At 39.7% G+C, this 15,182-nt stretch overlaps 1 protein-coding gene across 2 annotated transcripts in view; it reads right to left on the bottom strand.

Moving 5' to 3' along the window:
- The window catches only part of EEIG2 (EEIG family member 2), a 101,798-nt gene that overhangs the window by 26,782 nt on the left and 59,834 nt on the right, over window positions 1–15,182 (bottom strand). For both annotated transcript variants that reach the window (XM_059078758.2, XM_067041101.1), the window contains one exon: window positions 14,293–14,339. In XM_059078758.2, the coding sequence (XP_058934741.1) occupies window positions 14,293–14,339 (47 nt within the window). The remainder of the gene's footprint in view (window positions 1–14,292; window positions 14,340–15,182) is intronic.

The following is a 15,182-nucleotide window of genomic DNA, read 5'->3' as shown; positions in this document are numbered from 1 at the left end:
GAATATTACTCAGCCATAAAAAGGAATGAAATTGAACTATTTGTAGTGAGGTGGATGGACCTAGAGTCTGTCATACAGAGTGAAGTAAGTCAGAAAGAGAAAAACAAATACTGTATGCTAACACATATATATGGAATGTAAAAAAAAAAAGGTTCTGATGAGCCTAGGGGCAGGACAGGAATAAACACGCAGACTTAGAGAATGGACCTGAGGACACAGGGAGGGGGAAGGGTAAGGTGGGATGAAGTGAGAGAGTAGCACTGACATATATACACTACCAAATGTAAAATAGATAGCTAGTGGGAAGCAGCGCATAGCACAGGGAGATCAGCTCGGTGCTCTGTGACTACCTAGAGGGGTGTGATAGGGAGGGTGGGAGGGAAACACAACAGGTAGGGGATATATGTATACATATAACTGATTTACTTTGTTATACAGCAGAAACTAATACACCATTGTAAAGCAATTATACTCTAATAAAGATGTTAAAAAACAAACAAACAAACAAACAAAAAAGTGCTTCAATATTTTCCTATGGGATAAAGCTCAAACTCCTCAGAATGGCAATACAAGGCCCTTTGCAGTCTGGCTTAGACCTACCTCTTCAGTTACCAAAATGCATATTTTTAAACAATGTCAAACAGCTTGGTGAAAAAACCTGCACTCAATATTCTATAAGAAATACTAACATGTAAAGGAAGTACACTTACAAACAATGGAGTCTGTAGTCACAGTCACTAATCACTGATGGTGACACATTCCTGCCTGTCTAAATTCTTATTTTTACTTTTTTGGCCATGCCGCATGGCTTGTGGGATCTTAGTTCCGTGACCAGGGATTGAACCCGGGGCCACAGTAGTGAAAGTGCCCAGTTCCAACCACTGGATGGCCAGGGAACCTCCCTAAATTCTTATCTTTTTAATGCCACTACCTTTTGTTTTTCCTTTCATAGCTGGCCTGATTACAGTGTCTCCAACTGTCTACCTCTTAGACCTGTTTTCCAACCCTTCAGAACTGCCCCATGTGGCCTCTTCCCTTTCTCCCTCTCCATTAGTCTCCCTCTGGCTCCGCTCTTCCCTGTCCAGCCTGACTTCACAGCCATAACACTTTGAGCAATACCTTCAGTTTGGCGCTATTCATTCTGCAGTTTCAAAAAATCTGAAGAACCCTAACCCTTGATAATTTCAGCCATCTGCACAAACTGATCTAACACTAGGGCAACTAAGCATTATGGAGAAAATTCATTAACCACAGGGACTGATATTAAGGCAAATTTAGAATCTAAAATTTTAGCAAATTTAAAATTTGAAATCTCCTAACAGCTATTAGGAAATATCTCCTAACAGCTATTAGGAGAAATCTCCTAACAGTTACTAGAAGAATTTCAAATTGTTGAATAAATAATCACTGAGTGCCTATCACGTGCCACTCTTTTATTCTATTACCCCTTTTGTTCTGAAAATGTTTTTATATGTCTTATCAGAAATTGTTTAATGTAGTTCAATTTCAGAATAAAAGGGATGGGATTATTTTAATTTCATGTAATGTTACGAGTATGTGAAAAATGACCTCCTAAAATGACACTACTACCTACTTGGTATTTCATAAATATTCTCTCCATGCCCTGTAACAATGCTATAAACTTGTGCAAGCTGTTTTCTCTTCCTGGAATGTCTCTACCCACCTCCCCTGCTTAGTGATTTCCTATTCATCCTTTAAAACTTAAGCTCAGTGTCATCCCCTCAGTGAAGACTTTCCTGGCTTTCAAGGAAGAGTAGTTAAGGACTCTCCTCTATGTCTCAATAACATCATATGTTGTGCCTCTGTCTCCCATATAAATAGTGAATCCTTCAGAGCAGGGGGTTGGTCTTACTGAGTTTGGTAAATGTTAGCACATGGTAGGTAATCTATGCACATGTACTGAATGAGAGAATACTGGGGAGTTGGACAAACTAGTTTTGTAAACTCTGAGCCTCAATGTTCTCACACCACAGAGTTGTTTCAAGAATTAAATTGGGACACAGTAATATTCATTAAATCATTTTGACAAGTGATAATTTCCTCCTTTCTAGAATATGAACACTCCAGAGCCCTAGCTATTCAAGAGTATATCATCCCTAGATCTGCTTTACCACCAAATCATTAAATGCCAGTACATATAATTTCTCCTTCAAAATATCCTTTTCATAAGCATTAGTGGTTGGCTTTCTCTTCAGAGTCAGCTTCATTCTTTTATGAGAGCTGGTGGATATTTGACAAATTGTAGAGAACTATAAAGCAGAGTTTAGGACAAGTGGTTAGAGGCTGACTTACCAGCTGTCTTCTTCATAAGTACTGGCTTTAGTATAAAATTTGTGTTTCTGAAAAATTGTTTGATCTAAGCAACAGATCTTCTGTTCATAAAATATCAAAACTAGAATTTAACTCAGAGTGCTAAGAATCTGCTACACTCTTGTCTGTTTCTCTAGCAGGTTTTTGAAAACTTATATTATGAAAAATTAAAAGACAGACAAAAGCAGAGAGAATAGTACAATGACCCTCTCCAGCAGTTATTTACATCTTTGTCTTACAGACAAATACTCAGTCAAGTCCCTCAATTGCTCTGTGCCTTAGGGTCCTCAACAGTAAAAAGTGAACTTGCATTATACCCATACCTTAAAAACTGGCTTCATGAAGCTCCCTTAGGGACTTCAAGGGTAGTAGGGTACTACACCTTTTTTCTCCCTCAATAGACAAATACTATATACAGGATTCATAATGTATTTGTGCAAAGGGATTCTGTGGCTAAATATTCTGGGGAAAAAAAGTCAACAGACTAGACAACTTGCAACACTCTTTTCAGCTCTTAAGTACCGTGATTTTTTGGGGGGGCCATGCCACTCGGCTTGCAGGATCTTAGCTCTCCAACCAGTGATCAAACCCTGGCCCTTGGCAGTGAAGGCTTGGAGTTCTAACCACTGGACCGCCAGGGAATTCCCAAGTACTGTGATTTTACATGTTTGATATACACTGAAATACAACCTGGTAAAAAGAATTTACTTTTCACATCAGCAGTTCAAACATTTTTCTATTCAATCCATACTCAGCAAGTACATGGATGTGTTAAAGCTGTCCCTTTTCTACTGACAGTTGCACAATTTCAGATACTCAAGGAAAAGAGAAAACAAATATTGGGAGTTTGATTCTCCTGAGAAATACTTTCATGTATCTGGGGATTAGGTAAAGTTTGTTTATTTTAATGAGTTATAAAAGTCTTTCTCTAGCCACCCCGCTGTGTGTGAATGGGTTGCTCTGGGGATTCTTAGCTCTGATGCAGGGGATTTGCTGATTCCTTTGAGCCTCCTGAGGAGAGGTGACATGGAGAGCAGATAATCAGCATGCAGCGCTGAGATGAGCTGCATATGGGATAGATTATAAAACAGCACAGGAGAGACCTTCAAGATGGCGGAGGAGTAAGACGTAGAGATCACCTTCCTCCCACAAATACATCAGAAATACATCTACCTGTGGAACAACTCCTACAGAACACCTACTGAACGCTGGCAGAAAACCTCAGACTTCCCAAAAGCCAAGAAACTCCCCCACGTAACTGGGTAGGGCAAAAAGGAAAAAGAAAAAACAGAGACAAAAGAATAGGGATGGAACCTGCACCTCTGGGAGGGAGCTGTGAAGGAGGAAAGGTTTCTACACACTAAAAAGTCCCTTCACGGGGGGGAGACTGCGGGTGGCGGAGGGGGGAAGCTTTAGAGCCGGGGAGGAGAGCACAGCAACAGGGGTGCGGAGGGCAAAGCGGAGAGATTCCCGCACAGAGGATCAGTGCCAACCAGCACTCACCAGTCCCAGAGGCTTCTCTGCTCACCCTCTGGGGCAGGTGGAGGCTGGGAACTGAGGCTTGGGCTTCAGAGGTCGGATCTCAGGGAAAGGACTCGGGTTGGCTGTGTGAACTCAGCCTGAAGGGGGCTAGTGCGCCACAGCTAGCCGGGAGGGAGTCCAGGAAAAAGTTTGGACCTGCAGAAGAGGCAAGAGACCATTGTTTCCGGGTGCGCAAGGAGAGGAGATTCAGATCACTGCCTAAATGAGCTCTAGAGATGGGTGCGAGCGACAGCTATCAGCACGGACACCAGAGACAGGCATGAGACGCTAAGGCTGCCAAGAAGCCTGTGTGCAAGCACAGATCACTATCAATACGTCCACTCCCAGGAGCCTGTGCCGCCTGCCACTGCCAGGGTCCCGTGATCCAGGGACAACTTTCCCAGGAGAACACATGGTGCACCTCAGGCTGGTGCAACATCACACTGGTCTCTGCCGCGGCAGGCTCACCCCGCATTCTGTACCCCGCCCTCCCCTCCGGCCTGAGGGAGCCAGAGCTCCCTAATCAGCTGCTCCTTTAACCCCATCCTGTCTGAGTGAAGAATAGACGCCCTCAGGTGACCTACATGCAGAGGCGGGGCCAAATTCAAAGCTGAACCCCAGGAGCTGTGGGGGGGGTGGGGGGAAGAAGAGAAAGGGAAATCTCTCCCAGCAGCCTCAGGAGCAGAGGATTAAATCTCCACAATCAACTTGATGTACCCTGCATCTGTGGAATACCTGAATAGACAACGAAGAATCCCAAAATAGAGGCGGTGGACTTTGGGAGCAATGATATATACATATATATATATATATTTATATATATATATATATATTTTTTTTTTTCCTTTTTCTTTTTGGGAGTGTGTATGTGTATGCTTCTTTGTGTGACTTTGTCTGTATAGCTTTGCTTTTACCATTTGTCCTATGGTTCTGTCTGTTTTTTTTTTTAAGTATAGTTTTTAGTGCTTGTTATCATTGATGGATTTGTTTTTTGTTTTGGTTGCTCTCTTCTTTCTTTCACTTTTTTTTTTTATTACTTTTAAATTATTTTAAAATAAATTTTAATTGTTTTTATTTTAATAACTTTATTTTTTCTTTCTTTCTTTCTTTTTTTCTCCCTTGTCTTCTGAGCCATGTGGCTGACAGGGTCTTGGTGCTCCGGCTGGGTGTCTGGCCTGTGCCTCTGAGGTGGGAGAGCCAAGTTCAGGACATTGGTCCACCAGAGACCTCTCAGCTCCACATAATATCAAATAGCAAAAGCTCTCCCAGAGATCTCCACCTCAACGCTAAGACCCAGATCCACTAAACAGCCAGCAAGCTACAGTGCTGGACACCCTATGCCAAACAACTAGCAAGACAGGAACACAACCCCACCCATCAGCAGAGAGGATGCCTAAAAGCATAATAAGGTAACAGACACCCAAAAACACACCACCGGATGTGGTCCTGCCCACCAGAAAGACAAGATCCAGCCTTATCCACCAGAAAACAGGCACTAGTCCTCTCACCTAGGAAGCCTATACAACCCACTGATCCTAGCCACTGGGGGCAGACACCAAAAACAATGGGAAATACGAACCTGCAGCCTGCAAAAAGGAGACCCCAAACACAGTAAGTTAAGCAAAATGAGAGATAGAGAAACAAAGAGCAGATGAAGGAGCAAGGTAAAAACCCACCACACCAAACAAATGAAGAGGAAATAGGCAGTCTACCTGAAAAAGAATTCAGAGTAATGATAGTAAAGATGATCCAAAATCTTGGAAACAGAATGGAGAAAATACAAGAAACGTTTAACAAGGAACTGGAAGAACTAAACAGCAAATAAACTATGATGAACAACACAATAAATGAAATTAAAAATTTTCTAGAAGGAATCAATAGCAGAATAACTGAGGCAGATGAACAGATAAGTGACATGGAAGATAAAATAGTGGAAATAACTACCACAGAGCAGAATAAAGAAAAGAGAATGAAAAGAATTGAGGACAGTCTCAGAGACCTCTGGGACAAATTAAACACACCAAAATTGAATTAAAGGGGTCCCAGAAGAAGAAGAAAGGGACTGAGAAAGTATTTGAAGAGATTATAGTTCAAAACTTCCCTAATATGGGAAAGGAAATAGTCAATCAAGTCCAGGAAGCGCAGAGTCCCATACAGGATAAATCCAAGGAGAATCATGCTAAGACAAGTATTAATCAAACTATCAAAAATTAAAGACAAAGAAAAACTATTAAAAGCAGCAAGGGAAAAGCAAAAAAAAACACATAAGGGAGTCCCTATAAGGTTAACATCTGATCTTTCAGCAGAAACCCTACAAGTCAGAAGGGAGTGGCAGGACATATTTAAAGTGATGAAGGAAAAAAACCTACAACCAAGATTATTGTACCCAGCAAGGATCTCATTCAGATTTGATGGAGAAATTAAAACCTTTACAGACAAGCAAAAGCTGAGAGAGTTCAGCACCACCAAACCAGCTCTACAACAAATGCTAAAGGAACTTCTCTAGGCAAGAAACACAAGAGAAGGAAAAGACCTACAAGAACAACCGGAAACAATTAAGTAAATGGTAATAGGAACATACATATCGATAATCACCTTAAATGTAAATGGATTAAATGCTCCCACCAAAAGACACAGACTGGCTGAATAGATACAAAAACAGGACCCATATATATGCTGTCTACAAGAGACCCACTTCAGACCTAGGGACACATACAGACTGAAACTGAGGGGATGGAAAAAGATATTCCATGCAAATGGAAATCAAAAGAAAGCTGGAGTAGCAATTCTCATATCAGACAAAATGGACTTTAAAATAAAAACCATTACAAGAGACAAAGAAGGACACTACATAATGATCAAGGGATCGATCCATGAAGAAGATATAACAATTGTAAATATTTATGCACCCAACATAGGAGCACCTCAATACATAAGGCAAATATTAACAGCCATAAAAGGGGAAATCGACAGTAACACAATCATAGTAGGGGACTTTAACACCCCACTTTCACCAATGGACAGATCATCCAAAATGAAAATAAATAAGGAAACACAAGCTTTAAATGACACATTAAACAAGATGGACTTCATTGATATTTATAGGACATTCCATCCAAAAACAACAGAATACACATTTTTCTCAAGTGCTCATGGAACATTCTCCAGGATCGATCATATATTGGGTCACAAATCTAGCCTTGGCAAATTTAAGAAAATTGAAATCGTATCAAGTATCTTTTCTGACCACAACGCTATGAGACTAGATATCAATTACAGGAAAAGATCTGTAAAAAATACAAACACATGGAGGCTAAACAATACACTACTTAATAACGAAGTGATCACTGAAGAAATCAAAGAAGAAATTAAAAAATACTTAGAAACAAATGACAATGGAGACACGACGACCCAAAACCTATGGGATACAGCAAAAGCAGTTCTAAGAGGGAAGTTGATAGCACTACAATCATACCTCAAGAAACAAGAAACACCTCAAGTAAACAACCTAACTTTGCACCTAAAGCAATTAGAGAAAGAAGAACAAAAAAAACCCCAAATTTAGCAGAAGGAAATAAATCATAAAGATAAGATCAGAAATAAATGAAAAAGAAATGAAGGAAACAATAGCAAAGATCAATAAAAGTAAAAGCTGGTTCTTTGAGAAGATAAATAAAATTGATAAACCATTAGCCAGACTCATCAAGAAAAAAAGGGAGAAGACTCAACTCAATAGAATTAAAAATGAAAAAGGAGATGTAACAACTGACACTGCAGAAATATAAAAGATTATTAGAGATTACTACAAACAATTGTATGCCAATAAAATGGACAACCTAGAAGAAATGGACAAATTCTTAGAAATGCACAAGCTGCCGAGACTGAACCAGGAAGAAATAGAAAATATGAACAGACCAATCACAAGCACTGAAATTGAGACTGTGATTAAAAATCTTCCAAGAAACAAAAGCCCAGGACCAGATGGCTTCACAGGTAAATTGTATCAAACATTTAGGGAAGAGCTAATACCTATCCTTCTCAAATTCTTCCAATATACAGCAGAGGGAGGAACACTCCCAAACTCATTCTATGAAACCACGATCACCCTGATACCAAAATGAGACAAAGATGTTACAAAAAAAGAAAACTACAGGCCAATATCACTGATGAACATAGATGCAAAAATCCTCAACAGAATACTAGCAAACAGAATCCAGCAGCACATTAAAAGGATCATACACCATGAACAAGTGGTGTTTATCCCAGGAATGCAAGGATTGTTCAATATATGCAAATCAATCAATGTGATAAACCATATTAATAAACTGAAGGAGAAAACCATATGATCATCTCAATAGATGCAGAAAAAGCTTTTGACAACATTCAACATCTATTTATGATTAAAAAAACCTCCAGAAAGTAGGCACAGAGGGAACCTACCTCAACATAATAAAGGCCATATTCGACAAACCCACAGCCAACATCGTTCTCAATGGTGAAAAACTGAAACCATTTCCACTAAGATCAGGAACAAGACAAGGTTGCCCACTCTCACCACTATTAATCAACATAGTTTTGGAAGTTCTAGCCACAGAAATCAGAGAAAAAAAAGAAATAAACGGAATCCAAATCAGAAAAGAAGTAAAACTGTCACTGTTTGCAGATGACATGATACTATACATAGAGAATCCTAAATATGCTACCAGAAAATTACTAGAGCTAATCAATGAATTTGGTAAAGTAGCAGGATACTACTAATTAATGCAGAAATCTCTTGCATTCCTATACACTAAGGATGAAAAATCTGAAAGAGAAATTAAGGAAACACTCCCATTTACCATTGCAACAAAAAGAATAAAATACCTAGGAATAAACCTACCTAAGGAGATGAAAGACCGCTATGCAGAAAACTATAAGACATGGATGAAAGAAATTAAAGACGATTCAAACAGATGGAGAGATATACCACGTTCTTGGATTGGAAGAATCAACATTGTGAAAATGACTCTACTATGCAAACCAATCTACAGATTCAATGCAATCCCTACCAAACTACCAAAGGTATTTTTCACACAACTAGAACAAAAAATTTCACAATTTGTATGGAAACAGAAAAGACCCCAAATAGCAAAAGCAATCTTGTGAAAGAAAAACGGAGTTGGAGGAATCAGGCTCCTAGACTTCAGACTATACTACAAAGCTACAGTCATCAAGACAGTATGGTACTGGCACAAAAACAGAAATACAGATCAGTGGAACAGGATAGAAAGCCCAGAGTTAAACCCACGCACATATGGTCAACTTATACTTGATAAAGGAGGCAAGAATATACAATGGAGAAAAGACAGCCTCTTCAATAAGTTGTGCTGGGAAAACTGGAGAGCTACATGTAAAGAATGAAATTAGAACACTCCCTAACACCATACACAAAAATAAACTCAAAATGGATGAAAGACCTAAATATAAGGCCAGACACTATAAAACTCTTAGAGGAAAACATAGGCAGAACACTCTATGACATAAATCACAGCAAGATCTTTTTTTTTTTTTCGGTATATGGGCCTCTCACTGTTGTGTCCTCTCCCGTTGAGGAGCACAGGCTCCAGACTCGCAGACTCAGCACCATGGCTCATGGGCCTAGCCGCTCCACAGCATGTGTGATCCTCCCAGACCAGGGCACAAACCTGTGTCCCCTGCATCGGCAGGTGGACTCTCAACCACTGCGCCACCAGGGAAACCTGCGAGATCCTTTTTGACCTACCTCTTAGAGAAATGGAAATAAAAACAAAACTAAACAAATGGGATCTAATGAAACTTAAATGCTTTTACACAGCAAACGAAACCATAAACAAGATGAAAAGACAACCTTCAGAATGGGAGAAAATATTTGCAAATGAAGCAAATGACAAAGGATTTATCTCCAAAATATACAAGCAGCGCATGCAGCTCAATATCAAAAAAACAAACAACCCAATCCAAAAATGGGCAGAAGATGTAAATAGACATTTCTCCGAAGAATATATACAGATTACCAACAAACACATGAAAGGATGCTCAACATCACTAATCGTTAGAGAAATGCAAATCAAAACTACAATGAGGTATCACCTCACACCAGTCAGAATGGCCATCATCAAAAAATCTACAAACAATAAATGTTGGAGAGGGTGTGGAGAAGAGGGAACCCTACTGCACTGCTGGTGGGAATGTAAATTGATACAGCCCCTATGGAGAACAGTATGGAGCTTCCTTAAAAAACTAAAAATAGAACTGCCATATGACCCAGTAATCCCACTACTGGGCATGTACCCTGAGAAATCCATAATCCAAAAAGAGTCATGTTCCATAATCTTCATTGCAGCTCTATTTACAATAGTCAGGATTTGGAAGCAACCTGTGTCCATCTACAGATGAATGGATAAAGATGTAGCACATATATAGAATGGAATATTACTCAGCCATAAAAAGAATCAAAATTGAGTTATTTGTAGTGAGGTGGATGGACCTAGAGTGTCATACAGAGTGAAGTAAGTCACAAAGAGAAAAACTAATATTGTATGCTAACACATATATATATGGAATCTAAAAAAAGAAAATGGTTCTGAAGAACCTAGGGGCAGGACAGGAATAAAGACGCAGACGTACAGAATGGACTCGAGGGCACGAGGAGGGCAAAGGGTAAGCTGGGACAAAGTGAGAGAGTGGCATGGACATATATATACTACCAAATGTTAAACAGATAGCTAGTCGGAAGCACCCACATAGTAGTACAGGGAGATCAGCTCGGTGCTTTGTGACTGCCTAGAGGGGTGGGATAGGGAGGGTGAGAGGGAGATGCAAGAGGGAGGAGATATGGGGATATATGTACATGTATAGCTGATTCACTTTGTTATAAAGCAGAAACTAACACACCATTGTAAAGCAATTATACTCCAATAAAGATGTTAAAAAAAAAAAAACCAAAAATGGCACAGTCCAAAAGGAAAGGAAGGGATGGGTAATATGTTATATGAAGATGTGCTTAATATGTGCATGTCTAGGAAAGGAGAAGGCTAACATGTGATATCCTGTTTGTTAAAAGTAATAAAAATAAAAAATAAAAATAAAATAAAATAAAAAAGCAAAGTTTACAAAAAAAAGTCTTTATTACTATAATCTCTAGATTATCAGAATAACATTTGTGGAGATAATACAGGACATAAGATAATCTACTTTTTGAGCTCTTCAGTATTTGAGTTTCACAGAGAGATAAAATGGCAGAGAAAGGGCCAGAAAGGGAACATTCATAAAAAGCTCCTAAGAAGGAATGATGAATACATTTTCTTCTACTAAATTTTAATGCTCATTTTCTCATTTCACCCTAAACATATTCCATTAGGAAAACATATTGTTACCTAAGAAACCAAAAATTGTTTACATTCAAAAGAGCAGGAAATAAAGAAAGAAGCCAGGAAATTATGGTTTGAGAGAAAACAGCAGAGGAAGGCTAAGTTTTACAAAAATGCATAATTTTAATCAAGAATTGATTTGTGTTAAATATATATATTTTCATCTTTATAAAGCAGTATGTAAATAGAGAACTACATGGAAGTTGATGCATAGGGAATTAATTGTTTTCTTTTCCAGATGTATTTTTTTCTCAGATATTTAAATGATATCTGATTAACTACTTTTTGGTATAAATTTATTTATTTATTTATTTTTGGCTGCGTTGGGTCTTCGTTGATGCGCGTGGGCTTTCTCTAGTTGTGGTGAGCGGGGGCTACTCTTCTTTGCAGTGCGTGGGCTTCTCATTGCTGTGGCTTCTCTTGTTGCGGAGCATGGGCTCTAGGTGCGCGGACTTCAGTAGTTGTGGCATACGGGCTCTAGAGCACAGGCTCAGTAGTTGTGGCACATGGGCTTAGTTGCTCCGTGGCATGTGGGTTCTTCCCGGACCAGGGATCTAACCCGTGTCTCTTGCACTGGCAGGCGGATTCTTAACCACTGTGCCAACAGGGAAGTCCCTAACTTTCATTTTTAACTATTAAGTGTCTTCAAGATTGCTGACAGGCATCCTACTGCCTTTTCCCATTCAGCTCACTCTCTTGCTGTCTGAGAAGACTTTTACACATTTTTCCCTCTTTGCTCAAACCCCCACCTCCATCTTTCTCATCCTTGCTCTTCAATGATTACCTCGTTTCCTGTATCACTAAGAAAAGGAGCAATTTGAAAATAACTTCTATACGTTTCCACTTCTCATATATATGCATCTGTATCCACACACTCTGCCTTCATCCCTCTTGACAATCCAAGGACACTGTTCTAGCAATTGGCCGTTTTGTCTTCTGTACCACATTTCTCCTTGTCTACTGGACCATTCCTATCAGGATACAAGTATGCTGTGCTATCTCCCATCTTAAAAAAAAAAAAAAGATAAAAAGCTGCCCTTAACCCCACATCCTCTTTTTATTTATGACCCCATTTTTCTGTTCCTTTTTTGTAGCAAAATTCCTCATAAGAATTGTTTATACTCACTGTCTCCAATTTTTCTCCTCCAAAACTTTCTTTAACCCACTCCAATGTGGCCGTAGTCTAAAAGCATTCCACCAGTGCTTGTCAGAGTTACCAATGGTCTATATACCGCAAAATCCATAGGTCAATTCTCAGCCCATGTCTTCCGTGACCTAATTCCGTAGTGTGTGACACAGCTGATTACTCCACCCTTTTTGAAACACACTCTTTACCTGGTTTTAGGACAGAAGTCTCCTTTGGTTCCTTCCTCCTATCTCACTGGTTGCTCCTTTGCTGGTTCTTCCCTATCTCACTGACCTCTAACATGCGGGAGTGTCCCACACCTCAGTCTGTGGTCCTTTTCTTTATTTATACTCATTCCCTGTAGGTCATTTAATCAAAGCTCATGGCTTTAACCAGTTGTGCTGATGATGTCATGCTTTCCAAATTTATGTCTCCAGTCTGGGCCTCCCCACTGAACCCTACAGTGATATATCCAGCTGCCTACTCAAAATGCCTGGCTGGATGTTAAATAGACATCTCAAACTTAACATGTCTGATACCCAAGCTCCCAACCTGTTCTTCTTCTAGGCTCTCTCATTTCAATAAATTTACACCATTCTTTACTCAGGCCCCAAACCTTGGATTACAAAACAGCCTACTAATTCATCTACCTATTTCTGCCCTTGGCCCCTTCACTGCTCCCACAAATTGTCTATTCTCTATGTAGCAGCCAGAAATTTGATAATTTTACATTTTAGTCCTCTGTTTTAAACCCTCCAGCAGTAGCATGTTTGTTTTTTTTGGCTGCGCCGTGCAGCACGTGGGATCCAAGCTGGGCCCCGGCAGTGGAAGCACGGAGTCCTAACCACTGGACTGTCAGGGAATTCCCAACACTCCAGTAGCTTTTAATCTCACTCAGATTATAAGCGGCCTATGAGGCTATTACTATAATGGCCTACAAGATCCTTTATCATCTGGTCTCATCTCTTACCACCCTCTTCCTCACCCACTCTGCTCTAGACACATTGGTCTCCTGGCAGTTAGTTGAACATGCCAAACACCCACCTCTCTCAAGGCCTTTGTCCTTGTTACCGCTGTCTCAAATGCTCTTTCCCCAAATATCTGCATGACTTGCTTCCTACCTCCCTCAGGTCTCTGCTCAAATATCACCTTTACCAGGAAGGACTTCCTTGACTATATAAAATAGCAACACTTCTCGCACCGTGCCTCTCCTACCCTGCTTTATTTTTCTCCAAAGCATTCATAACTATCTTTATAGTATATATTTACTTGTTAGCTTGTTGTCTGTTTTCCTCTTAGAGTACAAACTCCAAGATGTCAGGGACTTGATCTATTTTTTTCACTGCTGTTTCTCTAGTGCAGCAGTCCCCTACCTTTTTGGCACCAGGGACCTGTTTCCTGGAAGACAATTTTTCCATGGACAGGGGTGGGAGGGTGGGGGGTTCAGGCGGTAATGCGAGCGATGGGGAGCGGCAGATGAAGTTTCGCTGGCTTGTCCGTCACTCACCTCCTGCTGTGCAGCCCAGTCCTAACAGGCTGCTGACCAGTACCGGTCCGCGGCCTGGGGGTTGGGGGCCCCTGCTCTAGTGTCTATAGATTAGGGCCTAGCACATGGCACTTAATAGGTGTTTATTGAAGAAATGACAAATCCACAGATATCAAATTAAAAAGTTAAATTTGTATAATTTCACCCAAAACCTGAAGATGAAAAAAGACCCATGGCTTAAATAATTTAGAGCATGGAGAGTTTGTTTGGTAATAAGTAATAGTAACTTTTGTGAAGGTCAGGTCAGTCTCCTAAAAGAGGAACTATTCCTTCACTGGTATTAGCCTACAAACACTACATAATATGAATGTGAAAATTTAAACAAATAAATCACTATTAAACTTTCAGAAAAATAACTCATTTACTGAGCATCAACTTACGTTTTAAAACATGGGTCACCAGACATCAGTTGCATACTGATTAAAACCTAAACATAAGAAAAAGAAATATTGTAATTATAAAAATCTTGAGAGGAGAAGCCACATTCTGCTAATCTATGCACCTTCCACATCACCTAGTCCAGTATTTCCTATTTATAAATAAAATGATTACTGAATGGGGTTATATCCATTATTGAATTGCTGCTTTATACAGACATAGGTTAAAAAATCATTTTTAACATTAATAACTTTGTCACAGCAAAAATTAGAGTGGAAAAGATGGAAACAAAAAGCAAGGGCTTCACCAGTAACAATCTTCTTGGTGTGTGCTGTTCTGGTCTACGTTATCTGTCTTTCCTCCCAGACTTCTGTGGTGTTTAGGTGTCTGGAATGTTTTCCTCCAACATGTTTGCCATAATGATGCTTTCAGGGGTGCCTGCTGGTGGCCTGTAAAAGTAGAATGCTTCTGGCCTTTGTTCTAGCTTTGGACAAGAGTGAATGAATGAATTTTTTAATCATTCATGATTTTATTCATTCATGAAGGAATTATAATATTTTGTAAAGATCAGGCTTAGAAATATCTGATCTTCCTGACAGCCCGAGCTATTCAAGACCCTTCACCCACAGTAAGAGGCATTTCCTCTGGAGGATCTCTATATGTGTTTATCCTGAAGACTAAATGCTTAATTCAAGTCTCCACATACCTATTAGCAGCATCTGAAATATGAAATGCACAGGGTTATCTATGCAGTTCCCCATTCTAAGAAGCTAAAGAATAAAAGGACTCAATATATGGAGAAATGTGAACTCTCATACACTCTGCTAATGGGAATGTAAAATGTTTCAGCCACTTGAAAACCAGTCAGGTAGCTCTGCAAAAGGTTAAAAGC

Source organism: Kogia breviceps, chromosome 1 (genome assembly GCF_026419965.1).
Source record: "Kogia breviceps isolate mKogBre1 chromosome 1, mKogBre1 haplotype 1, whole genome shotgun sequence".
In the NCBI taxonomy this organism is placed as follows: domain Eukaryota; kingdom Metazoa; phylum Chordata; class Mammalia; order Artiodactyla; family Physeteridae; genus Kogia; species Kogia breviceps.
The sequence above is the reverse complement of the archived record's forward strand: the minus strand, read 5'-3'. Positions and strand labels throughout refer to the sequence as shown.